At 49.7% G+C, this 26,879-nt stretch overlaps 1 protein-coding gene across 3 annotated transcripts; it reads left to right on the plus strand.

Moving 5' to 3' along the window:
- The first annotated feature begins 531 nt into the window (after positions 1-531).
- Positions 532-26,383, plus strand: LOC140740272 (alpha-N-acetylgalactosaminide alpha-2,6-sialyltransferase 3-like). 3 transcript variants are annotated; one of them, XM_073069398.1, is made up of 6 exons: positions 532-718; positions 1,339-1,416; positions 8,835-9,038; positions 12,500-12,906; positions 17,484-17,591; positions 21,743-26,383. In XM_073069398.1, the coding sequence occupies exons 4-6, from the start codon at positions 12,551-12,553 to the stop codon at positions 21,930-21,932; spliced, it is 654 nt and encodes a 217-aa protein (XP_072925499.1). In that variant the 5' UTR covers positions 532-718; positions 1,339-1,416; positions 8,835-9,038; positions 12,500-12,550; the 3' UTR covers positions 21,933-26,383. The 3 variants fall into 3 exon arrangements, with proteins under 3 accessions (XP_072925499.1, XP_072925497.1, XP_072925498.1); XM_073069396.1 differs by lacking the exon at positions 1,339-1,416; XM_073069397.1 differs by lacking the exon at positions 1,339-1,416 and having other exon boundaries at positions 8,910-9,038.
- The last annotated feature ends 496 nt before the right edge of the window (positions 26,384-26,879 follow it).

Consider the following 26,879-nt stretch of genomic DNA (forward strand, 5'->3'; position numbering starts at 1 on the left):
ATAACGGACAGTGACTGATTTGTTCTCTGGTAGAAGAACCAGAGGGGAGTTGATGGAAAACAACTTTACTCAGGTGTGGTGGGTGTCTGAAAGGGCGCAGAAGCTGTGGAACCTCCCCCAGCATCACAAAGGAACCCCGATAAAAACTCGGAGAGCTGAGGTCGGTAATGCCACCGTTTAGATGCTTGGAAGTAGGACCGGGCTGCACAGAATATTTTTGGCTGGGAAGGATGCAAAGACTTCACTCAGTACCGCACCATTTTATGATTCTATGAATCAATAACAAGGTGTTTTTTTGGGGAGGGGTTGGTGACGGTAAAATGTGTACATCACCCATTCTTCACCAAGTGAAGTTAAATGCAACCTGGCCCCAGCCTTGTACGGTGGTTGAACAGAGACTGCCAGTGTGTGCACCATTAGATGTTTGCATTCAGCAATTGCAATTCAGTCTGGAGCTGCGGCTAATGGGACTGAACCTGGCCTCCTCACTGTCACATGACATGGGGGAGGTGGGGAAGTGAGCTGCGGGAGGGAAAAGAAAGGGAGAGAGAGAGAGAGATAAGATCAGACATGATTTCACCCGCAAGAATGGTGCTTTGAGAGCGAGCAGATGGCTGTTTGTGTCAGCGAGGGCTAATTTCTCCAATCACAAGCTCATCCCCTCCTCTTTGCACAAAGCTGTTTCAGTGGAGTCAGGATGATTTTTCCTCAAAGGAAGGTAAATGCATCTTTCTTCTTCTCACCCTTTTCTGTATTCAGCTGGATTTAGAGAGAGAGAGGGGGGGGAGAGAGGGCAAGGAGCAGCCGGTGTGATCAGCACAGATCGTTGTACCTCTGTGCTCCTGTCGAATTCACAGTATTCAAAACATGGTGCTCTTTGTCAAGCTAGCTGCTTCTTGTCCATTATTCTAGACCTGTCAGTCAAGGCTGAGATCATTGTGACGGCCACTAATAAAAAAAATTGTGTAAAGTGTATGCAGTAATGTGCCCATCCTGATGTACCCCTTGCCCTCATCACCGTTCACTCCTGTGCCAGCTGACTTACACTGGCCCCTGGTATTAAAAATTCAATTCTCATTTTCAAATCCTCCACAGTCTTTCCTCTCCCTGCTTCTGCAATCTCCTCCTGCTCAGTAACCCTTTGTATGCTATATCCTAATGTTACAGTCTATTTGTAGCATCTTGCTCATCCCAGAATTTTCTTGTTCCGCCACCGGTGGCAGCATCTTTAGCACGTTCAAAGACCTAGAATTTGCTCCTTAACCTTTCTTCCTCCACCTTTAACTTATACCTTAAAATCTTTTCACCAATCGTTGCTTGGCTCTCTGTCAAATTCAGTCGGATGACGTGCCAGTTATCGAGAATGAGGTACTATGGTGGGGTTCCTCAGCCTGAGCTGTTCCTGGGTGAAGTCAAGTAAGTGCTCTTACCATGTGGGAAATGCTTAACTGTCAAGGTCTGCTGGTCAAAATCTTCTACTTGTATCTGTAAACGCAATGCTTTTCAATTTAATTACCACCCAAGGCCAGGAGAGGGGGTGCTACTCAGCACCCTAATTAGGCCAACATACAATTCCATTGCCTGCTGGAGATCGTTATCCAAAGGTTCTCTCATTGAACAATGTTCAGTCACATCAGCTTTGTTCCTGCAATTCAACACATCATTGATAATCACTTCCTCAGTATTGACCATCCTACAGAACCATCTGCCTCAGTACTGACCCCCTACAGAACCATGTCCCTCAGTACTGTCCATCCTACAGAACCATCTCCCTCAGTACTGACCCCCTACAGAACCATGTCCCTCAGTACTGACCATCCTACAGAACCATCTCCCTCAGTACTGACCCCCTACAGAATCATCTCCCTCAGTACTGTCCATCCTGCAGAACCATCTCCCTCAATACTGTCCGTGCTACAGAACCACGTCCCTCAGTATTGACCATCCTACAGAACCATGTCCCTCAATACTGTCCATCCTACAGAACCATGTCCCTCAGTACTGACCATCCTACAGAACCATCTCCCTCACTACTGACCCCCTACAGAACCATGTCCCTCAATACTGTCCATCCTACAGAACCATCTCCCTCACTACTGACTCCCTACAGAACCATCTCCCTCAGTACTGACACCCTACAGAACCATGTCCCTCAGTACTGTCCATCCTACAGAACCATCTCCCTCAGTACTGACCCCCTACAGAACCATCTCCCTCACTACTGACCCCCTACAGAACCATGTCCCTCAGTACTGTCCCCCTACAGAACCATGTCCCTCAGTACTGACCATCTGAAAGAACCATGTCCCACAGTACTGTCCATCCTACAGAACCATGGCCCTCAGTACTGTCCATCCTACTGAACCATGTCCCTCAGTACTGACCATCCTTCAGAACCATGTCCCTCAGTACTGTCCCCCTACAGAACCATGTCCCTCAGTACTGACCCTCTACAGAAACATGTCCCTCAGTACTGTCCCCCTACAGAACCATGTCCCTCAGTACTGTCCATCCTACAGAACCATCTCCCTCAGTACTGTACCCCTACAGAACCATGTCCCTCAATACTGTCCATCCTACAGAACCATCTCCCTCAGTACTGACCCCCTACAGAACCATGTCCCTCAATACTGACTCCCTACAGAACCATGTCCCTCAGTACTGTCCCCCTACAGAACCATGTCCCTCAATACTGTCCATCCTACAGAACCATCTCCCTCACTACTGACTACCTACAGAACCATGTCCCTCAATACTGTCCATCCTACAGAACCATGGCCCTCAGTACTGTCCATCCTACTGAACCATGTCCCTCAGTACTGACCATCCTTCAGAACCATGTCCCTCAGTACTGTCCCCCTACAGAACCATGTCCCTCAGTACTGACCCTCTACAGAAACATGTCCCTCAGTACTGTCCCCCTACAGAACCATGTCCCTCAGTACTGTCCATCCTACAGAACCATCTCCCTCAGTACTGTCCATCCTGCAGAACCATCTCCCTCAATACTGTCCGTGCTACAGAACCACGTCCCTCAGTATTGACCATCCTACAGAACCATGTCCCTCAGTACTGACCCCCTACAGAACCATGTCCCTCAGTACTGACCATCCTACAGAACCATGTCCCACAGTACTGTCCATCTTACAGAACCATCTCCCTCAGTACTGTCCGTCCTGCAGAACCATCTCCCTCAATACTGTCCGTGCTACAGAACCACGTCCCTCAGTATTGACCCCCTACAGAACCATGTCCCTCAGTACTGACCATCCTACAGAACCATCTCCCTCAGTACTGACCCCCTACAGAACCATCCCTCAGTACTGACCATCCTACAGAACCATCTCCCTCAGTACTGTCCCCCTACAGAACCATGTCCCTCAGTACTGACCATCCATCAGAACCATGTCCCTCAGTACTGTCCCCCTACAGAAATATGTCCCTCAGTACTGTCCCCCTACAGAACCATGTCCCTCAGTACTGACCCTCTACAGAAACATGTCCCTCAGTACAGTCCCCCTACAGAACCATGTCCCTCAGTACTGTCCATCCTACAGAACCATGTCCCTCAGTACTGTCCATCCTACAGAACCATCTCCCTCAGTACTGTCCGTCCTGCAGAACCATCTCCCTCAATACTGTCCGTGCTACAGAACCACGTCCCTCAGTATTGACCATCCTACAGAACCATGTCCCTCAGTACTGACCCCCTACAGAACCATGTCCCTCAGTACTGACCATCCTACAGAACCATCTCCCTCAGTACTGTCCCCCTACAGAACCATGTCCCTCAGTACTGTCCCCCTACAGAACCATGTCCCTCAGTACTGACCATCTGACAGAACCATGTCCCACAGTACTGTCCATCCTACTGAACCATGTCCCTCAGTACTGACCATCCATCAGAACCATGTCCCTCAGTAATGTCCCCCTACAGAAACATGTCCCTCAGTACTGTCCCCCTACAGAACCATGTCCCTCAGTACTGACCCTCTACAGAAACATGTCCCTCAGTACAGTCCCCCTACAGAACCATGTCCCTCAGTACTGTCCATCCTACAGAACCATGTCCCTCAGTACTGTCCATCCTACAGAACCATCTCCCTCAGTACTGTACGTCCTGCAGAACCATCTCCCTCAGTACTGTCCGTGGTACAGAACCACGTCCCTCAGTATTGACCATCCTACAGAACCATGTCCCTCAGTACTGACCCCCTACAGAACCATGTCCCTCAGTACTGACCATCCTACAGAACCATGTCCCACAGTACTGTCCATCTTACAGAACCATCTCCCTCAGTACTGTCCGTCCTGCAGAACCATCTCCCTCAATACTGTCCGTGGTACAGAACCACGTCCCTCAGTATTGACCATCCTACAGAACCATGTCCCTCAATACTGTACGTCCTGCAGAACCATCTCCCTCAGTACTGTCCGTGGTACAGAACCACGTCCCTCAGTATTGACCATCCTACAGAACCATGTCCCTCAGTACTGACCCCCTACAGAACCATGTCCCTCAGTACTGACCATCCTACAGAACCATCTCCCTCAGTACTGTCCCCCTACAGAACCATGTCCCTCAGTACTGACCATCCTTCAGAACCATGTCCCTCTGTACTGTCCATCCTACAGAACCATGGCCCTCAGTACTGTCCATCCTACTGAACCATGTCCCTCAGTACTGACCCTCTACAGAAACATGTCCCTCAGTACTGTCCCCCTACAGAACCATGTCCCTCACTACTGACTCCCTACAAAACCATGTCCCTCACTACTGACTCCCTACTGAACCATGTCCCTCAGTACTGTCCATCCTACAGACCCATGTGCCTCAGTACTGTCCATCCTAGAGAACCATGTCCCTCAGTACTGACCATCTGACAGAACCATCTCCCTCAGTACTGTCCCCCTACAGAACCATGTCCCTCAGTACTGACCATCCTACAGAACCATCTCCCTCACTACTGACCCCTACAGAACCATGTCCCTCAGTACTGACCCCCTACAGAACCATCTCCCTCACTACTGACCCCCTACTGAACCATGTCCCTCAGTACAGTCCGTCCTACAGAATGATCTCTCTCAGTTCTGCTCCTCGTTCACAACCATGTCCCTCAATACTGTCCTTTTGCAGGACCATGCCCTTCGGCACTGACCATCCTACAGAACCATGTCCCTCCGTACTGACTCCCTACAGAACCATCTCCCTCAGTACTGACTCCATACAGAAAAAATGTCCCTCAGTACGGTCGGTCCTACAGAAGCATGTCTCTCAGCACTGACCATCCTACAGAACCATCTCCCTCAGTACTGACTCCCTACAGAACCATGTCCCTCAGTAATGACCATCCTACAGAACCATGTCCCTCAGTACTGTCCCCCTACAGAACCATGTCCCTCAGTACGGTCAGTCCTACAGAACCATGTCCCTCAGTACTGTCCCCCTACAGAACCATGTCCCTCAGTACTGACCATCCTACAGAACCATCTCCCTCAGTACTGTCCTCCTACAGGACCATGCCCTTCGGTACTGACCACCCCTTTAGAACTGTGTCCCTCAGTACTGTCCCCCTACAGAACCATGTTCCTCAGTTCTCCCCCTCCCACAGAATCCTACCCCTCAGTACTGACCCCCTACAGAACCATGTCCCTCAGTACTGACCCCCTACAGAACCATCTCCCTCAGTACTGTCCCCCTACAGAACCATCTCCCTCACTACTGACCCCCTACAGAACCATCTCCCTCAGTACTGTCCCCCTACAGAACCATGTCCCTCAGTACTGTCCATCTTACAGAACCATGTCCCTCAGTACTGTCTCCCTACAGAACCATCTCCCTCACTACTGACCCCCTACAGAACCATCTCCCTCAGTACTGTCCTCCTACAAGACCATGTCCCTCAGTACTGACCACCCCTTTAGAACTGTGTCCCTCAGTACTGACCCCCTACAGAACCATCTCCCTCAGTACTGACCCCCTACAGAACCATGTTCCTCAGTTCTCCCCCTCCCACAGAATCCTACCCCTCAGTACTGACCATCCTACAGAACCATCTCCCTCAGTACTGACCACCCCTTTAGAACTGTGTCCCTCAGTACTGACCCCCTACAGAACCATCTCCCTCAGTACTGACCCCCTACAGAACCATGTTCCTCAGTTCTCCCCCTCCCACAGAATCCTACCCCTCAGTACTGACCATCCTACAGAACCATCTCCCTCAGTACTGACCACCCCTTTAGAACTGTGTCCCTCAGTACTGACCCCCTACAGAACCATGTCCCTCAGTACTGTCTCCCTACAGAACCATCTCCCTCACTACTGACCCCCTACAGAACCATCTCCCTCAGTACTGTCCTCCTACAGGACCATGTCCCTCAGTACTGACCACCCCTTTAGAACTGTGTCCCTCAGTACTGACCCCCTACAGAACCATCTCCCTCAGTACTGACCCCCTACAGAACCATGTTCCTCAGTTCTCCCCCTCCCACAGAATCCTACCCCTCAGTACTGACCATCCTACAGAACCATCTCCCTCAGTACTGACCACCCCTTTAGAACTGTGTCCCTCAGTACTGACCCCCTACAGAACCATCTCCCTCAGTACTGACCCCCTACAGAACCATGTTCCTCAGTTCTCCCCCTCCCACAGAATCCTACCCCTCAGTACTGACCATCCTACAGAACCATCTCCCTCAGTACTGACCACCCCTTTAGAACTGTGTCCCTCAGTACTGACCCCCTACAGAACCATCTCCCTCAGTACTGACCCCCTACAGAACCATGTTCCTCAGTTCTCCCCCCCCACAGAATCCTACCCCTCAGTACTGACCCCCTACAGAACCATGTCCCTCAGTACTGACCCCCTACAGAACCATCTCCCTCAGTACTGTCCTCCTACAGAACCATCTCCCTCAGTACTGTCCCCCTACAGAACCATCTCCCTCAGTACTGACCCCCTACAGAACCATCTCCCTCACTACTGACCCCCTACAGAACCATCTCCCTCAGTACTGTCCCCCTACAGAACCATGTCCCTCAGTACTGTCCATCTTACAGAACCATGTCCCTCAGTACTGTCCCCCTACAGAACCATCTCCCTCACTACTGACCCACTACAGAACCATCTCCCTCAATACTGTCCATCCTACAGAACCATCTCCCTCAGTACTGTCCTCCTACAGGACCATGTCCCTCAGTACTGACCACCCCTTTAGAACTGTGTCCCTCAGTACTGACCCCCTACAGAACCATCTCCCTCAGTACTGACCCCCTACAGAACCATGTTCCTCAGTTCTCCCCCTCCCACAGAATCCTACCCCTCAGTACTGACCCCCTACAGAACCATGTCCCTCAGTACTGACCCCCTACAGAACCATCTCCCTCACTACTGTCCTCCTACAGAACCATCTCCCTCAGTAGTGTTCCCCTACAGAACCATCTCCCTCAGTACTGACCCCCTACAGAACCATCTCCCTCACTACTGACCCCCTACAGAACCATCTCCCTCAGTACTGTCCCCCTACAGAACCATGTCCCTCAGTACTGTCCATCTTACAGAACCATGTCCCTCAGTACTGTCCCCCTACAGAACCATCTCCCTCACTACTGACCCACTACAGAACCATCTCCCTCAATACTGTCCATCCTACAGAACCATCTCCCTCAGTACTGTCCTCCTACAGGACCATGTCCCTCAGTACTGACCACCCCTTTAGAACTGTGTCCCTCAGTACTGACCCCCTACAGAACCATCTCCCTCAGTATTGACCCCCTACAGAACCATGTTCCTCAGTTCTCCCCCTCCCACAGAATTCTACCCCTCAGTACTATCCTTCGTGCAGAACCATATTCCTTAGAATTGCTCTACCTCTGTTCTCCCTGGTGTTGTTCCTGAAATGAGGCAATTGTTGCTCAGTGTAATCCCTGCAACAATGCAATTGTTCTTCCGTACAGTCACCTCAGAAGTGTCCTTGCCCCCAGGCGAACTGTTGTGACAGCTCTCTGCCCCTTCACCACTCCCTATCAGACACTGATTCTGCATTATCACCCTCTGGAGGCGATGCTTGTTGAAACTCCCCTTTGTCTGTGTGGGGAAACTTTCCCTGGTCATGCCTCTATAATAGGGTGGAAGCTGCCCCTCACACCCCCCCTTTTCTAATGTTCTCTGCTTCCGTTCCACCACCACTCTGTCTGTATTGTCTCCAGACGATGCGGGGAGCCTGCAATGTTATATATATTGTATATGGGGCGGGGGGGGGGGGGGGTATGTTAGCCTGGTGGCTTGTGTAACGTTTTGACAGCGACAGCGAGCTGGATTTGTTTCCAGTGCTGTCTGTAAGTGGTCTGTATGTCCCCGCTCACATTTCAAAGACTCACAAATTGGTTTATTTATTGGCCAGATGGCTGTAGTTGGGTCATAAAAAAAATAAACAAAATAAATTGTCCCTGCAACAAGGCAACGATGCCTCATTATCATGTTGTTAAGTGTCCCCAGTTTAGTTATTATTTATTTTTACTTATTGAGAGATGGTGTGCAGTAAGGCCTCCATGCCACCAGCAATCCCCCGGTTTACCCCTAGCTTAATCAAGGGACAAATTACAATGAACAATTAATCTAACTGAACCGTTACGTCTTTGGACTGAGGGTGGAACCCGGAGCGCCCAGAGGAAACTCACAGATCGTACAACCTCCTTACAGGCAGTGGCGGGAATTGAACCTGGGTCACTGGGACCGTAAAGCGTTGTGCTACCGTGCCGCCCCCTGCGTACTTTGTAGTTTGTGCAGTACTTTGCTCTGTTAGAGAACTAACCAGATTCCTCTGTTTCCCAGCGGAATGTGTTCCTGGTGGTGATCCTGGTTGGTGGTGTGTCATTCATTGTTGCTGTGGTCCATTACATCCACCAGGCTCCCTATCACATTATACTCTCACAGCTGGCTAGCAGACCGGGCGCTGACGGCCTAAGCCATTTCTTCAGTGCGTTTGGTCAGAGTAACAAGGTGCTCCAAGGCTATGTCAGCATACCCGAGCAGCAGGTGAGGATGCAGCTCGTAGTTCAGTGGAGTAGGTATTACATCTTCGGCAATGCCATGGCTCACCAAATGTCTTTGGGTTCTTTGATCCTTTATTACTACTCTTCAGTATCATGCTTCTTCACTCTGTCTGGCAGTATTGCTTATCTGACCATGGTGGGTTCTCCCTCAACCCTGTCCCTCAGTCTGTGGTGCGCTCCCTCGGTCCTCTCATTCAGTCTGTGGTACGCTCCCTCGGTCTAGTCCCTCAGTCTGTGGTACGCTCCTTCAACCCTGTCCCTCAGTCTGTGGTACGCTTCCTCGGTCCTGTCCCTCAGTCTGTGGTACGCTCCCTCGGTCTAGTCCCTCAGTCTGTGGTACGCTCCTTCAACCCTGTCCCTCAGTCTGTGGTACGCTTCCTCGGTCCTGTCCCTCAGACTGTGGTGCGCTCCCTCGGTCCTGTCCCTCAGACTGTGGAACGCTCCCTCGGTCCTCTCCCTCAGTCTGTGGTACGCTCCCTCAGTCATGTCCCTCAGACTGTGGAACGCTCCCTCGGTCCTCTCCCTCAGTCTGTGGTACACTCCCTCGACCCTGTCCCTCAGTCTGTGGAATGCTCCCTCGGTCCTGTCCCTCAGTCTGTGGTACGCTCCTTCAACCCTGTCCCTCAGTCTGTGGAATGCTCCCTCAACCCAGTCCCTCAGTCTGTGGTGCGCTCCCTCGGTCTAGTCCCTCAGTCTGTGGAACGCTCCCTCGGTCCTGTCCCTCAGTCTGTGGTACGCTCCCTCGGTCCTCTCCCTCAGTCTGTGGTATGCTCCTTCAACCCTGTCCCTCGGTCTGTGGTACGCTCCCTCGGTCCTCTCCCTCAGTCTGTGGTACGCTCTCTTGACCCTGTCCCTCAGTCTGTGGTACGCTCCCTCGGTCCTGTCCCTCAGTCTGTGGTACGCTCCCTCAACCCCGTCCTTCAGTCTGTGGTACGATCCCTCGACCCTGTCCCTCAGTCTGTGGTACGATCCCTCGACCCTGTCCCTCAGTCTGTGGTACGCTCCCTCGACCCCATCCTTCAGTCTGTGTTACGATCCCTCGACCCTGTCCCTCAGTCTGTGGTACGCTCCCTCAACCCTATCCTTCAGTCTGTGGTACGCTCCCTCAACCCTGTCCCTCAGACTGTGATACGCTCCCTTGGTCCTCTCCCTCGGACTGTAATACGTTCCCTCAGTCTGTGGTACGCTCCCTCAACCCTGTCCCTCAGACTGTGATACGCTCCCTTGGTCCTCTCCCTTGGACTGTAATACGTTCCCTCAGTCCTCTTCCTCAGTCTGTGTTACGCTCCCTTGACCCTGTCCCTCAGTCTGTGGTACGATCCCTCGACCCTGTCCCTCAGTCTGTGGTACGCTCCCTCGACCCCATCCTTCAGTCTGTGGTACGATCCCTCGACCCAGTCCCTCAGTCTGTGGTACGCTCCCTCGGTCCTCTCATTCAGTCTGTGGTACGCTCCCTTGGTCTAGTCCCTCAGTCTGTGGTACGCTCCTTCAACCCTGTCCCTCAGTCTGTGGTACGCTTCCTCGGTCCTGTCCCTCAGACTGTGGTGCGCTCCCTCGGTCCTGTCCCTCAGACTGTGGAACGCTCCCTCGGTCCTCTCCCTCAGTCTGTGGTACGCTCCCTCAGTCATGTCCCTCAGACTGTGGAACGCTCCCTCGGTCCTCTCCCTCAGTCTGTGGTACACTCCCTCGACCCTGTCCCTCAGTCTGTGGAATGCTCCCTCGGTCCTGTCCCTCAGTCTGTGGTACACTCCCTCGGTCCTGTCCCTCAGTCTGTGGTACGCTCCCTCGGTCCTCTCCCTCAGTCTGTGGTACGCTCCTTCAACCCTGTCCCTCAGTCTGTGGAATGCTCCCTCAACCCAGTCCCTCAGTCTGTGGTGCGCTCCCTCGGTCTAGTCCCTCAGTCTGTGGAACGCTCCCTCGGTCCTGTCCCTCAGTCTGTGGTACGCTCCCTCGGTCCTCTCCCTCAGTCTGTGGTATGCTCCTTCAACCCTGTCCCTCGGTCTGTGGTACGCTCCCTCGGTCCTCTCCCTCAGTCTGTGGTACGCTCTCTTGACCCTGTCCCTCAGTCTGTGGTACGCTCCCTCGGTCCTGTCCCTCAGTCTGTGGTACGCTCCCTCGGTCCTGTCCCTCAGTCTGTGGTACGCTCCCTCAACCCCGTCCTTCAGTCTGTGGTACGATCCCTCGACCCTGTCCCTCAGTCTGTGGTACGATCCCTCGACCCTGTCCCTCAGTCTGTGGTACGCTCCCTCGACCCCATCCTTCAGTCTGTGTTACGATCCCTCGACCCTGTCCCTCAGTCTGTGGTACGCTCCCTCAACCCTATCCTTCAGTCTGTGGTACGCTCCCTCAACCCTGTCCCTCAGACTGTGATACGCTCCCTTGGTCCTCTCCCTCGGACTGTAATACATTCCCTCAGTCTGTGGTACGCTCCCTCAACCCTGTCCCTCAGACTGTGATACGCTCCCTTGGTCCTCTCCCTTGGACTGTAATACGTTCCCTCAGTCCTCTTCCTCAGTCTGTGTTACGCTCCCTTGACCCTGTCCCTCAGTCTGTGGTACGATCCCTCGACCCTGTCCCTCAGTCTGTGGTACGCTCCCTCGACCCCATCCTTCAGTCTGTGGTACGATCCCTCGACCCAGTCCCTCAGTCTGTGGTACGCTCCCTCAACCCTGTCCCTCAGACTGTAATACGCTCCCTCTGTCCTCTCCCTCAGTCTGTGGTATGCTCCCTCGACCCTGTCCCTCAGTCTGTGGTATGCTCCCTCAACCCTGTCCCTCAGACTGTAATACGCTCCCTCTGTCCTCTTCCTCAGTCTGTGGTACGCTCCCTCGACCCTGTCCCTCAGTCTGTGGTACGCTCCCTCTGTCCTCTTCCTCAGTCTGTGGTACGCTCCCTCGACCCTGTCCCTCAGTCTGTGGTACGCTCCCTCGACCCTGTCCCTCAGTCTGTGTTACACTCCCTTGACCCTGTCCCGCGGACTGTGGTATGCTCCCTCGACCCTGTCCCTCTGTCTGTGGAATGCTCCCTCGGTCCTGTCCCTCAGTCTGTGGTACACTCCCTCGGTCCTGTCCCTCAGTCTGTGGAACGCTCCCTCAGACAGTGGCATGCTTTGTCAATCCTGTCCCTCGGTCTACAGGTATTCCCTTGACCCTGTCCCGCGGACTGTGGTACGCTCCCTCGACCCTGTCCCTCAGTCTGTGGTACGATCCCTCAGACAGTGGCATGCTTTGTCAATCCTGTCCCTCGGTCTACAGGTATTCCCTTGACCCTGCATCTTGTATGGTGTCACACTGCCTCGATCTCTCAGACGGCAGCGGGCTCCCTCAGGTCCCTTTTGCTGTTGGCCAATCCTCGGCTGAGGGACGCTGCCCGCGTGATAGATGGGCAGGAATTTGAGCCGCAGATGTGTGAATGATATGTACCTGTCCATGTCCCTGTCCCCAGCCCCTGGTCCTCACCTGTCAACAGTGCAGCATCGTCTCCAGTTCTGGGCAGATGCTGGGTATGAAGCTTGGCGCTGAGATTGACCAGTCGGAATGCATATGGAGGATGAACAATGCTCCAACTGTAGGCTTCGAGACCGATGTAGGCAGCAGGACCACGGTGAGGGTGGTCTCCCACACCAGCACCCCACTACTTCTCCGGCAAGGGGCTTTCCTCTCCGGCCTCAACAGCTCCTTCCACGTCTTCTGGGGCCCGCAGCGCAACATGAGACGGGATGGCAAGGGAATCGTCTACAACATGCTCAGGACCGTCCGCAATCGCTTCCCAGATGCCAAAATTTACACCCTGACAGAAGAAAAGATGAGATTCTGCGATGTCACTTTTAAAAGGGAGACTGGGAAAGACAGGTAGGAGGAGCAAGATCCCTCAGTTCTCTGCATCTGACAATAGAACAGGACACTTTCACTACACATAAACACAAGATAGTCTGCAGACGCTGGAAATCCAAAGCAACACACAAAACGCTGAGGGAGCTCAGCGGGTCAGGCAGCATCTATGGAACTGGATAAACAGTTGGCATTTCGGGCTGAGACCCTTCCTCAGGATTGAGGAGGAAGGGGGAGGCTGCCGGATAAAAAGGTAGGGAGGGGGGAATGGAGACTGGCTGGAAGGTGATCCATGAAGCCAGTTGGGTGAGAAAGGTCAAGGGCTGGTGAAGAAGGAATCTGATAGGAGAGGAGAGATAGATACTGTATTGATCCCAAAGGAAATTTCAGTGTCATAGCGGCATTACAAGTAAACAGATATACAAATATTAGAAGAGAAGTAAGAAAGAATAAAAAATAAGTTACCTTAGAAGTAAGATGTACAAGATTAACAAATCAATGGTTGCAAAATTTAGATTTCCAAGTTCACACTGATAAGATGGTAATGCAAGAATGAATTCACATTCACACGATCCAGATAATGTGATGGTAGTATTACACAGGGTGTCAGCGATAGCAGGATGTGGTAATCAGAGATTAATAACAGTCTGCAGGAGGGGCCCATCTCTTCCCCGGCTCTGGGTTGACTCATTATACAGCCTAATGGCCGAGGGTACGGTTGACCTCATTAGCACTCTTTGGAGCAGTGCAATTGTCTTAGTCTATCACTGAAAGTGCTCCTCTGTTCAGCCTCTTGCAGAGAGTGAGAAACATTGTCCAGAATTGCCAGGATTTTCCGGAAGGTCCTACCACAGCCTCCAGTGTGTCCAGTTTGACTCCTCTAACAGAACCAGCCCTTCTAATCAGTATATTGAGCCTGTTGGTATCACCCATGTTGATGCCATTGCCCCAGCACACCACCGCATAGAAGATTGTGCTGGCGATGACAGACTGGTAGAACGTGTGAAGAAGGGGCCTGTATACTCAAAAGGATCTCAGTCTCCTCAGGTAGTAGAGGCAACTCTGGTCCTTCCTGTACACAGCCTCTGTGTTGGTGCTCCACTCGAGTCTGTCATCCAGGTGCACCCCAGGTACTTGTAGGTCCTCACCACATCCACATCCTCACCACCAATAGTAACATGGAGCAGTGAAGGCTTGGTTGTCCTAAAGTCCGTCACCATCTCCTTTGTCTTACTGATGTTGAGCTGCAGATGTTTCAGCTTGCATCATTTGACGAAGTCCTCCACCAGGGCCCTGTATTCATCCTCCTGTCCTCCCTTTATACACCCAATTATCGCTGAGTCACCAGAGAATTTCTGCAGATGACGTGACTCGGTGTGCTATCTAAAGTCCCAGGTGTACAGGGTAAACAGGAAGGGAGCCAGTGGGGTCCCAGTGCTGGTTACAGTCCTGTCTGACACACAGCTCTGAAGCTGCACAAACTGTGGTCTGCCAGTCAGACAATCCATTATCCAGGATACAATGGATGTGCTGTCCTGCATTGAATGGAGGTTTCCCCCCGGCAATGAGGGCTGTATGGTGTTGAAGGCATTTGAGAAATCAAAAGACACGATCCTCACAGTGTTGCCCTGTTTATCCACATGGGAGTAGGCTCTGCTCAGCAGGTAGATGACACTATTGTCGAGTCCAGTGTACCCCTAGTAGGCAGACTGCAGGGTATTGAGGGCTGATCTGACCGGGGGAATAGGGGAAGAGGGGGGAAGGGGAATTCTTTTTAACTGGAAGGAAAAATCGATATTCATGTAATCGGGTTGGAGACTACCGAGACGGAATATAACGTGTTGCTCCTCCACCCTGAGGGAGCCCATGGACCAACATGTCGAAATGGGAATGGGAGTTAAAATGCTTGGCCAGCGGGAAGTCCCTCTTGTGGCGGATGGTGTGGAGGTGCTCGACAAAGTGATGCCCTCAACTGGCAGCAGGTCTCGGCAACGTAGAGGAAACGTCGGAATCACTACACCATGAGATGAGTCAGCAGGCCGCAGACTGCTGTTTAAAGACTGGCACTCTCACTGGGGGATTGTGCAAATATTGACACACTCACTGAGGATCTGTGCAAATGTCGTCAGACTCACTGACGCAGTGGATATCTGTGCAGACATTGACACACTTACTAAGGGGAGGGAATCTATGGGCGTTTATGCAAACATCGACATATTTACTGGGCAGTCTGTGCCAGTGCTGGCACACTCACTGGAAGTTAGTGCACACATTGACACACTGGAGGTCTGGAAACACTGACACAGTGAATATCTGTGTAAACGTTGACACACTGGGAGTCTGTGGAAACACTGACACAGTGAATATCTGTGTAAACGTTGACACACTGGGAGTCTGTGGAAACAGTGACAGTGAATATCTGTGTAAACGTTGACACACTGGGAGTCTGTGGAAACAGTGACAGTGAATATCTGTGTAAACATTGACACACTGGGAGTCTGTGGAAACACTGACAGTGAATATCTGTGTAAACATTGACACACTGGGAGTCTGTGGAAACACATGCTCACAGTGAGCGTCATTCGCAGAGACTCGGTGATTATTGACACGTGGACTCTGTTCAAACATTGATACACTCCCTGGGTTGCACACCTGGAGTGTCCACAGAACCCAGGACAGTGACAGCCTTGTGAACACTCACAGTATACTTGGTCCTGGAATGATATTTCAAAATCTGAATCTAACATTGAATTTAGCATCGTCAGGCTCTCGTCTCTTCTGGTCTTGTAGCTCATGTCCAGTGTTGACAACATTCTTCATGTTTCACCGCTAGTTAACTTCAGTTATTCACCACCCCTCTCTGCTCTTTTTCACCCAAACTGCATCACCGTCTGCTCTCAATCCTATCAGAGACTTCCCACTCTCCTCTCTCTGCCCCTTTCTCTTTCCCTTGTTCACCTCTCACTTTTCTCCCGGTCTGACGAAAAGTCATAAACCTGCAGCATTGTTTCTGTTTTCCCCTGTTTGCAGACCCTTCTGACCCATTGACCATTTTCTATTTTAACCCAGAAAGGGCAACACGGACTCTTACCCATCAGGGCTGTTGGATCTCCGTTGAATCTCTGAAGTCAGAAAGGGCAAGCATTCTTAATACCAAGATTTCCGTTTATTTTAGAGTGCAAACAAGCATACAAATGCTGTGCAAACTGAAGAAAGAGCTGAGAAATGGTGGTGAGGGAGGATTAATGCTAAGAGTGTAAGACAAAGGAATAAAAGATGGTGTTTCTGAAAAACATCTATCACTTTTATAGATAAGGTAAAGAAAATTCCTTAGATAGAGGTAAATTAGTTAATAGGCTACAAATACAATGACATCACATGGGAAATGTGCTGGTACTTAGCCAATGAAAAATGAGAAAGGCGATAAACTGCTAGTTTAGCTGCTCTACCGCTTTCTGCCAGTGAGTATGAAAGATACACGAGTTTGATAAAAAGCACAAATCTTGTAAGAAGTATTATTAAAATAAAACAGTGGTTTCCAAACAAGGAACACACACAAAATGCTGGAGAAACTCAGCAGGCCAGGCAGCATCTATGGAAAAAAGTACTGTCGACATTTCGAGCTGCCTGCGGAAGGGTTTCAGCCCAAAACGTCCACTGTACTTTCTTCCATAGATGCTGCCTGGACTGCTGAGTTCCTCCAGCATTTTGTGTGTGTTGCTTGGATTTCCAGCATCTGCAGATTTTCTGTTGTTTCCAACGAGGAGATGAATTGTAACTCTCTCCTGAATTTCCATCAGGCAGCTTGGGATTAGCCTGGATATTTGATACAATACTGCACTGTTTCCACATCTGTCACATTTAGAATAGGTGCTGAGTCAGAGACATAACCATAGTGGGACGACACAATGAAGCAGCAGGTAGAGCTGCTACCTCAGATCTCCAGCAACCCATGCTTGATCCTGGTTTGGTGTTGCTGTTTGTGTGAGACTTGCATGTTCTCCCAGTGATAAGCACAAGAGATTCTGCAGATGCTGGAAATCCAGAGCAGCAACACTAACTGCAGGAGGAACTCAGCAGGTTAGGCACCATCTATGGAGAGGAATAAACGGTCAACTTTTCAGGCTGAGACCTTTTATCAGGATTGGAAAGAAAGGCAGAAGGAAGCTAGTATAAGAATTTGAGGGAGAGGAAGGAGTACAAACTGGCAGGCGATAGGTGAAGCCTGATATAGGATCCTGGCCTGAAACGTTTACTGTTTACTCCCCTCCGAAGATGCTGCCTGACCTGCTGCATTCCTTCAGCATTTCCTCTGTGTTACTCTCTGTGATAACATGGTTTCTCCTGGATGTGTCCATTTCCTCCCACAACCTCGTGCGTAGTTCAGTGGTAGAATTTGAGGCGTGTTGATGGGAATGCGTGGAGGATAAAATGGGACCAGTGTAAATGGGTGGTTGATGGTTAGCATGAACTCGAAGGGGCAAATGGCCTGTTTCTGTGCAGTATCTCTCTACAACTCCAATCCCCCTGCCAGTTTCTGCTCACTGTTTTGGTTCTGTTTCATCCTCCGATTTGTAACCTGATTCTCTGTGTTGTAGGGTGCTGTCTGGCTCTTACCTCAGTACCGGTTGGTTCACTTTCATCCTGGCAATGGAGGCCTGTGACACCATTGACGTCTACGGAATGATCAACGATACGTACTGCAGGTACCACCAGAAGGGGCACGCTTCACATCACACGGCCAGTCTCTCCTACGCCCCCGCCCACTGGCCCACTCCCACAGCTTGTGTAATGTCACAGTCCTTTGGGCAAGCACGTATGGAGCTGTTGTCCTGCAGCCCCCGGTCTCCTGGGCCGGCTTCAGCTGTGAACTCGCTTTTAGGGACCCTGCAGCTCACGTACTCTGTATTCTTTCTTTACTTTTGTTTTGTGTGTGTGTCTTTATCCCCTGCAGCTTCTGCTGTGTTACTTTGTTTGGTGGGTGCCTTCAAGAAGGTGAATCTCGAGTTTGTAAACAGTAGACATCTCTCTCTCTCCCTACTGCCCGTCACCCCGCTGGCGTTTATGGCAACAGTGAAGGTCCTCCATCTCTGGTAGTGTTCAGGGCTCCCTTCATCGTGTCGGTAGCTCAGTTTTCACCACTGTCAGTCATGCAGGTCCCAGATGGAGACTCGGGAATACCATCACATTCAGGTGTAGAAGGATTCTTCATTGCTGTTTCCGTAACAATTTTGTTTGACCAGTCAGGGTTGTTAGCCCTGAGCTGAGCCCCCGAACCAGGAGGACAGGTGGACCACTCTTGGTCTGGCCTCTCTCTACCCTTTGACCTGTTTGGCATGGCTGACCCGACCAAGAGACAAAGCATAAAACCCTGACTCCAGCCAGCATAGCTCTCTGGGCCATTGAGGCACGCAAGGTTGTGGTCCTCTTGGAGAAAACTGCATGTGTACTTTGATAACAAATTTGAACTTTGAAATTTGAGTCATGGTCTTTTGCCCAACTCTTTCATACTGAGCATGATGACAGTCTAAACTAATCCCCTTTACTAGTGTTTGGTCCATAACCCGCTAGGCCTTTCTATCCTTGTGCCCGTACTAGTATTTTAAAAAATGTAATTGTACCCAACTCTACGGCTTCCTCTGGCAGTTCTAACCACTTTCCAGCCTCTCTCTGCACGAAAAAGTTGCCCTTCAACTCTCTTTTAAATCAGAATTAGGTTTAATATCACCGGCATGTGTCGTGAAACTTGTTGTCTTTGCAACAGCAGTACAATGCAATACATGATAATAGAACCCATCAAATGGTGAAAGGCCTCGAGTCTAAGACCAGAGCATATAGCCTCAGAATTTCGAACAGAGATGAGGAGGCGTTTCTTTAGCCCGAGGGTGGTGAATCTGGGGAATTCATTGCCGCTGGCAGCTGTGGAGGCCAAGTCATTATGTATATTTAAGGCAAAGTTGATTGGTCAGGGCATGAAGGGATGAAGGGAGAAGGCGGGAGTTTGGGGCTGAGGGGAAATTTGGATTAGTCATGATGAAGTGGCAGAGCAGACTCGATGGGCCAAATGGCCTAATTCTGTTCCTATACCTTAAGGTCTTATATATTCTAACTGGCTGCATCGCCATCTGGTATTGGGGTGGGGGGAGGTGGTGGGGGGGGCTATTGCACAAGATTGAAAGAAGCTGCAGAAAGTTGCAGAAATAGAAATAAAAAAGTAGTGAGGTAGTGTTCATGGGTTCAATGTCCATTCAGAAATCGGATGGCAGAGGGGAAGAAACTGTTCCTGAATCATTGAGTGTGTGTCTTCAGGCTTCTGTACCTCCTCCCTGATAGTTGCAATGAGAACAGAGCATGTCCTGGGTAATGGGAGCCTTAATGGTGGACGCCACCCTTTTGAGGCATTAGCCTTTGAAGTTGTCCTGAATGCTACAGAGGCTAGTGCCCAGGATGGAGCTGACTGATTTTACAACTTTCTGCTACTTACTTCAATCCTGCACAGTGCCCGCCCGCCCATAGCAGACAGTGATGCAGCCCAGTTAGAATGCTTTCGTGGTACATCTGTAGAAATTTCCGAGTGTCTGAGGTGATTCTCCTCCAATTCCTCATGAAATATAGCCTTCTGATCGTAAATCTATGCTCTCGAGTTTTAGAGTCCCCTGTCCTGGGAAAACATGAACACCCATCCTCCTTGAGATTTTATAAACCTCTACTCCTATCTCCTGCACTCCAGCCTACCTGGCACCTCTGACAACTCCACCCCCGGCAACATCCCCATGAATCTTTTCAATTTGTTATTTAGAGATACAACACTGTTGGCGGAACCTGTGCAAGTAAAGACGAGACAGAGGGATTAGAGGGGGTTACAGCCAGCAAGCTACTGGATGAACTCAGCAGGTCAGGCAGCATCTGTGGAAGGAACTGAGCAGGTGACAGTAGAGGGAGTTGTACTGATGGTATTGACAGGGGCCAAACCACAAAGAGGAGAGAGAGGTCAGTACTGATAAGGTGAGTGGGTGGGTAAGGGGGGGGGGTGGTAGCAGGTGGGGAAAGGGAGCTGTGCCAAGCAGAGGAGGGAAGGGAGAGAGAGGGTTCTGCAGAATAGAGAAGGGTTAGCTGGCCCAGAACATCAGGGAGGGGGGAACAGAGAAATGACGAGGGGAGTGTGAGACCCTAAGTATTTGGCTATTTGGCCATGAAATCTTCTCCACCATTTCATCACGGCTGATCCATTTTCCCTTTCAGCCCCAATTTCCTGCCTTCTCCCCTTATGCCTTCATGCCCTGACTAATTATGAATATATCAACCTCTTCCTTAAACATACCTAGTGATTTGGCCTCCTGTGGCAACGAGTTCCACAGATTCACCACTCTCTGGCTAAAGAAATTCCTCCTCATCTCCATTCTAAATGGACGCCCCTCTATTCTGAGGCTGTGTCCTCTGGTCTTAGGCTCCCCCATCAAGTGCAGGAATGGCGGGCTAGAGGGATATGCTGAGATCAGTTGGATGAGTTAGGATGAAGGGGTTGTTGCTGGAAGGAAAACCAGTGGTGAGAGGGATGAGTTATGTTAACTCGCAGGATTTGGAGAGCGTCGGTTACTCAACATCTGTCATTTATTGCACATCGCTAATTGACCCTGAGAAAGTGGTGGTGGACTGCTGCAGCCCCTCTGATAACCATGGTCCCACAGTGGTGTTGGAGAGTGTGTTTTTCCTGGACCCAGTGACAGTCACGGCTTGGCAGTATATTTCTGAGTCAGGGTTGCGCGTGACTTTGAGGGAAACCTGATAGTTGATGATGCTCCCGTGCAGCTGCTGCCCTGCGTCCACCTGGGTGGTGGAGGTAATACGTTTGGTAGTGAGGGTGAGTAACTGCAGGACACTCTCATTCAGCATGTGCCGCTGCTGGATCATCTGAATGGTTTAATTGGTAGAAGGGGCACCAACCATATTGGTTACCTGGTCATGAATAGTTGAAAAGTCATGGAGTCAAAGTACAGCGCAGAATCAGACCTTTCGGCCCATCTATAAGAGAACTATTTAAACTGCCTACTCCCATCAACCTGCACTGAGACCATAGCCCATCGTACCCCAACCATCCATGTACCTATCCAAACGTCTCTCAAACATTGAAATCGAGCTTCAACGCAACTGGCAGCTCGTTCCACACACTCACGGCCCTCTGAGTGACAAAGTTTCCCCTCAGGTTCCCCTTAAACTTTTCACCTTTCACCCTTAATCCATGACCTTTAATTGTAATCCCACCCAACTTCAGTGGAAAAAAAACCTGCTTGCATTTACCCTATCTATACCCCTCATAATTTTGTATACCTCTATCAGATCTCCTCTCAGTCTTCTACATTCCAAGGAATGAAGTCCTAACCTGTTCAATCTTCCCTTGTAATTCAGGCCCTTCAGGCCCTGCAATATCCTTGTAAATTTTCTCCGTACTCTTTCTCAATCCCGCAGCCAAACCAGCCAAATGCAGGACATCCCATCAAACCCCTGATCTGTGCCTCAAAGATCATGGAAGGGCTTTGAGAAGTTATCCACTTGCCACTGGATACCCAGACTCCAACTTGTCTTGATTCTACATTATTTATGTGGCTGGCCCAGTTTTGTCATTGGTGACAATATTAAGGATAAATAATGGTTTCAGGGTGTTGTAGTGATCTCCCTTGTGTTGAAGTTGTACCAAGGGTTCTATTATGGTGGGATTGGGGTTGTGTGATTGCTGAGAGCAGGTAATAGGTGTAAGGTGCCCAACAAGGATGGGTCATCTCACAAAGCTACCGGTTATTGCAAAATAAGTTACATTTCTCCATGGAAATGAGATGGTGTGTCTCTCTCCTGTCTGCAGGGCTGAAGGGCACAGGAACGTCCCATACCATTACTACGAGCCCAATGGCCAGGAGGAGTGCACGGAGTATTACATGCATGAAAATGCCCGCTATGGAGGGCACAGGTTCATCACAGAGAAAGCGGTGTTTGCCAAGTGGGCCAAGGAGAGGAAGATCAGGTTCTTCAATCCCACCTGGCAAGTGTCCTGACCAAGGCTTCGTCATCGAACTGCATTCCTCGGAGATCAGTGGCAATGGTCAGGCGCTCACTTCACTAACTGAGCGCAGCGAAGTCATCGTTTTGAGTGAACGCAGGCTAGTTTCTATTTCTGTGCGCCGCCAATAAATGTTGCCCCACCCAGCTGTTGGTGTGAAGACCAATTGTTGTTCTTCATTTGCTTATGGAGAAGTAAAGTGCAGTCAGGCTGAGGTCCCGCTGGTTTATGCAAAAAGAGTTTGTCAGCACTGCCGTCCTTCAGTTGAGACATTTCCTCCATCGCATCGCACTTTCAAAGTATCTTGTTGGCTGGGAATCACTTTGGAGCCTTGAAAGGGACGTGAGCAATGCTCAAGAAAGGCAAGTTTGAAGGCTGGGGGGAGATCATTGGTGAAGACCTCCATCCCAGAGAAGGGAAGGTGAGGAAAACTGACGGCAGTCTCGTGTTCACGCAGTGATTTGTGGAAATGGTATTCTAATACTACTCACTACCGAACTCGTAACAAACACAACCTGTATTCTAGCATCCGTTTATTCAGTTTCTCTGATCGATGTTCACTAACTTTCAATGACAAGTCCTATTTTGTGAATGCCCTGGATACGATTCCCATGCTAACCTGGTTCATCTGCTGTCTGAAGAGGTTGTATGCTATTTTTTGCTGGGCATATCCACACGTCAGCAGCAGGTGCCTGTACTATGCTCCCAGACAGCACAGAAGTAGGCCCTCCTGTCCACTATGTTCAGGTCTACCATCACACCACTTTGATCACTCTGTCTGAGACCAGCAGGATTTCCTGGTGGCCAGCCATTTAATTCCAATCCCCATTTCCTTTTCAACATGTCAATCCATGGCCTCCTCTACCGCTGCGATGAGGACACTGTCAGGTTGGATGAGCAACACCTCATATTCCGACTGAGTGGCCTCCAGCCTGATGGTGTGAACATCGATTTCTCTAACTTCAGTAACTTGTTCTCTCTTCTTCTATTCACCACTCTGGCTCCCCTCTTACCTCTTTTTCTCCTCACCTGCCCATCATCTCCACCTTGGCTCCTCCAACTTCCCTTTCTCCCATGGTCCACTCACCTCTCCTATCTGAATCCTTCTTCTTTAACCCTTTAACTTTTCCAGCTTTCACCTCCCAGCTTCTCACTTCCCCCACCCACCCTCACCTGTCTGCACTTATCACTTTCTAGCTTGTAATCCACCCCCCCCCCCATCACCTTCTTATTCTGGCTTCTTCTCCCTTCCTTTCTAGGAACAGGGGAAGTGTCTCAGCCCAAAACGTCGACTGTTCATTCATTTCCACAGATGCTGCCTGAACTGCTGAGTTCCTCCAGAATTTTGTGTGTGTTACTCTAGATTTCCAGATCTGCTGAACCAGTGTTTATGCATTTATATTCATCCAATTGTATTCTTCCAACATTCCCATTAAATTCCCCTTTAATAACACCACGAGAGCCTATTGCTGAGGCTAATTAACCAACCCACGCGCCTTTGGGATGAGGGAGGAAACCTGGAAGAAACCACGTGGTCACAGGGAGAATGTGCAAACTCCACATAGACAGCACCGTTGAAGCTGCGGCTCTACCAACTGCTTTAAAATATCAGATCACGCACGCAGGATGGGGATGAGGCAGTTCATCTTCCTCTGAAGTCGGGAACCCCTCCTCCTCAGAAGGCGGTAGAAGCAGAGTCCAGGAGCATTGTTGGGGCAAAGGTAGTTAGATTCTCAACGTGGAAGTGGTAAGAGGTTGCTACAGGTAAGCAGGGATGTGGAGTTACAATCAGATCATTTACAGCAGCAGAGAAAACTCATGGAGCCAAGTGGCCAACTCCTGCTCTCAACTTGTTTGTCCATGCACACACAAGATCACCCGACGAAACAGGAGTACGGCATCCACAGCTTGGCTCAAGCCTGGCTTACCATTCAGTATGATCGTGGGGCAGAGATTTCCAGAGATTCACCTCATAGTTCCACTGCAGCTCCATTTTAAATCTCGGCCCTTTATATTGTAGGTGAGTCTCCTTGTTTGTGAAATGTCCACCTATCTCCCCTTTAGGACCTTAAATGTTTTAATGTTAAACTTTAAATGTTTGAATAAGATCGCCTCTTTCCTTATTCTTCTAATCTCCAATAAGATTGTAATCAATCAATCAATCACTCAACATTCATGGTCACCGTGAAAATTATATGCAAGTCCTTTAAGTAGCCTAGCCTAAAGGAAGGAACAGAAAAGGCTGGCATCTTTTCCGGAACTTTTCAAACCACTGCAGAAAATAAAGTACTTTTGTAGTTATTAATTGTTATAATGTTGAAAACGCACTCACCGATATGCATGCAGGAAGATCCCACAAACTGTGATGTGATATTAACAAGATAATCAACGTTAGCAATGTTGGAACATTTCTTATGAGGTCATGTGAAGTTTTTCCTTTCATAAGATGGTTCGTTCCTGTTATAAGATAGGCCTCTTTTCCAACTGCCCTGTGTTGATCTAATATTGGCCTCCAATGCAACATTGAGCTCAGCAACCTGATGGGATCTTCTAGACAAAATCTGCAGATGCTAGAAATCAAAGTAACACACACAATATGCTGGAGGAACTCAGCAGGCCAGGCGGCATCTATGGAAAAGAGTAGGCAGTTGATGTTTTGGGCCGAGCCAATCTTCTAACCCTTGGGCAACAACTGTTACTGGTGACCCAAGCACCAGTAGATCACTTCATTGGTGGGAGACCTGGTCAGGAGCAAGAACATGGAGAGACAAGTGTACTGTTTGGATCTGCTACCATTCTGTCCATTGTCTGTACCAACCCAAGTACAGCCACCAGACAGTATTAGAGAGTCAAAGCCCCGAGACTCTAAGGGTTACTGTCTGCCTCGGAACTGATTATAGCGTTGGTCAAAAAGTTGGCATGACATTGTGGGCAGAAGGATCTTTAATATTCTATCATTGCAACCAGGGTAGATGTCCAGAGGAAGTTCCCTCTGGCCTGATGAATTTAGAACTGGCCCGGAGTGAGGGCATTCTTTCAGGACTGGTATAAGGAAAATCCTAATGGTGAATGTTGTCTTTGGAATTCTCTGTGGTTGTAGAGTCATTGACTGCAATAAGAATGGGATTGACAAGCTTGCAGGATGCGCGGGGTTGGGTGGATGAGGGAAGTAGTTAGCCATGACTTTGTTGAAAGGTAGGGCAGGTCTAAGGGGCCGAGTGGCCTCCAGTTCCTATTCCCGTTCCTTATACAGTATCCTAGCTAAACTTGGCCAAGTCAGTTCTTAAGGCATCCCAGTGTAAAAAATAAAAAAGGAAAAATAACTCATTCAGCGAGTGATGTTCAGTTTTGGAATTTATTATTGTCGCGTGTACCGAGATACAATGTTTTCCATATTGTTCATACAGATCAGGTCATTACACAACGTGTTGAGATAGAACAAGGTAAAACGGCACTGTGGCAGAGACTGTGGTGGTACGAGCTTTCAGGGTTTTCCATCTTCTGCCTGATGGGAGAGGGGAGAACAGAGAATGCCTGGGGCTGGTGCAGTCTATGATTAAGCTGACTGCTTGAAGTATGGAGAGTCCCTGGAGGGATGAGTTCCCATGAAGTTCTGAGCTGTGCTCACAACTCTCCACACATTCTTGTGGTCACATCCAGAGCAGTTGCCACACCCAGCAGTGATGGATCCCAATAGCACGTGTTCTATGAAAACTGGCAGGGATCGTTGGGGACACACCAAATCCCTTCAGCCTCTTAAGGAACTAAAGGTGTTGGTGAGATTTTCTGGCTGTGACATCTATGTGATTTCCTAAATTTGTTTGAAATTTTGTAGATTTCCTAACCAATTTAACATTGAATGTACTGCAATGAAACAGGCCGCTCAGCCTGCTGTGTCTGTGCTGACCATGCCAAACTAACTAATCCCTTTTTGTTGTTTTTTTGCTACAACAAGTGTATGGGACATTGGAAAAAAGTTGAATTTCCCCATGGGGATGAATAAAGTATCTATCTATCTATCTATCCTTCTGGTCCCCTGCCTGTTAATATGGCTCTGTATCTGGTTGCACAACCTCCTCTTGCAGCATGTTCCAGGCACCTATAACTCTCTGTGTAAGAAAAAAACCTTGCCTCATAAATCTCCTATAAACTTCTCCTCTCTCACCTTAAAGCTGCACACCCTAGTATTTGACATTTCTATGCAGGGAAGATTCTGATAGCTCCTTAGTAATTCCTATTCCTGAGAGTTGTAACCTGGGTGAGGATTAGTGATTAGTCTCAGAACCATGGCTCATTTGTATTGGGGCTTGTTCCTATGTGAAACTTGCTGGTTGAGTTCTTCAGTGGGAGGTCACTGGCAGGTGTCCTCGACTACCACAGCTCGAGAAGAAAAGGATCTGAGGGTGGGGATAACTGAATCAGAACAATAATATATGGAGAATCGAAAGCCACACACACACACACACACACACGATGTTTGAGGAACTCAGCAGGCCAGGCAGTATCTATGGAGGGAAATTAACAGACAACGTTTTGGGCTGAGACCCTTCATCAGGTTGACTGCTTATTCCTCTCCATAGACACCGCTTGACCTGCTGAGTTCCTCCAACATTCTGTGTGTGTTGCTCAAGATTTCCAGCATCTGCCCAACAGTCAAACTTCCAGTTAGCAATGGATGCCCCACTGTCAAATGAGATCACAGTGAAGCCTTTCGAAGTCAAGTTACCTGCTGGCATTGACTGTGTTCAGTTATCACCCACTCATCATTAGGGGAACAGATGTGGAGAGGGTCAGTGGCTTTAAATTCCTTGGTGTCAACATATCAGAGGATCTGTCCTGGGACCAGCATGTTAATACCATCACAAAGAGGGCACAACAGCATCTATTTAGTAGTTTGCATAGACTCAGAATGTCACCAAAAACTTCAACAAATTTCTTCTGG

This window comes from Hemitrygon akajei, chromosome 16 (assembly GCF_048418815.1).
Source record: "Hemitrygon akajei chromosome 16, sHemAka1.3, whole genome shotgun sequence".
NCBI lineage: Eukaryota > Metazoa > Chordata > Chondrichthyes > Myliobatiformes > Dasyatidae > Hemitrygon > Hemitrygon akajei.

What these genes read in the sequence shown, in the direction of transcription:
- LOC140740272 (XM_073069396.1), top strand. Translation starts at nt 698, where the DNA reads ATGATTTTTCCTCAAAGGAAG. An exon ending in TGATTTTTCCTCAAAGGAAG is followed by an intron (nt 719 to 8,834) that starts GTAAATGCATCT and finishes TCTGTTTCCCAG; the next exon opens with CGGAATGTGTTCCTGGTGGT. An exon ending in ATCAACGATACGTACTGCAG is followed by an intron (nt 17,592 to 21,742) that starts GTACCACCAGAA and finishes TCCTGTCTGCAG; the next exon opens with GGCTGAAGGGCACAGGAACG.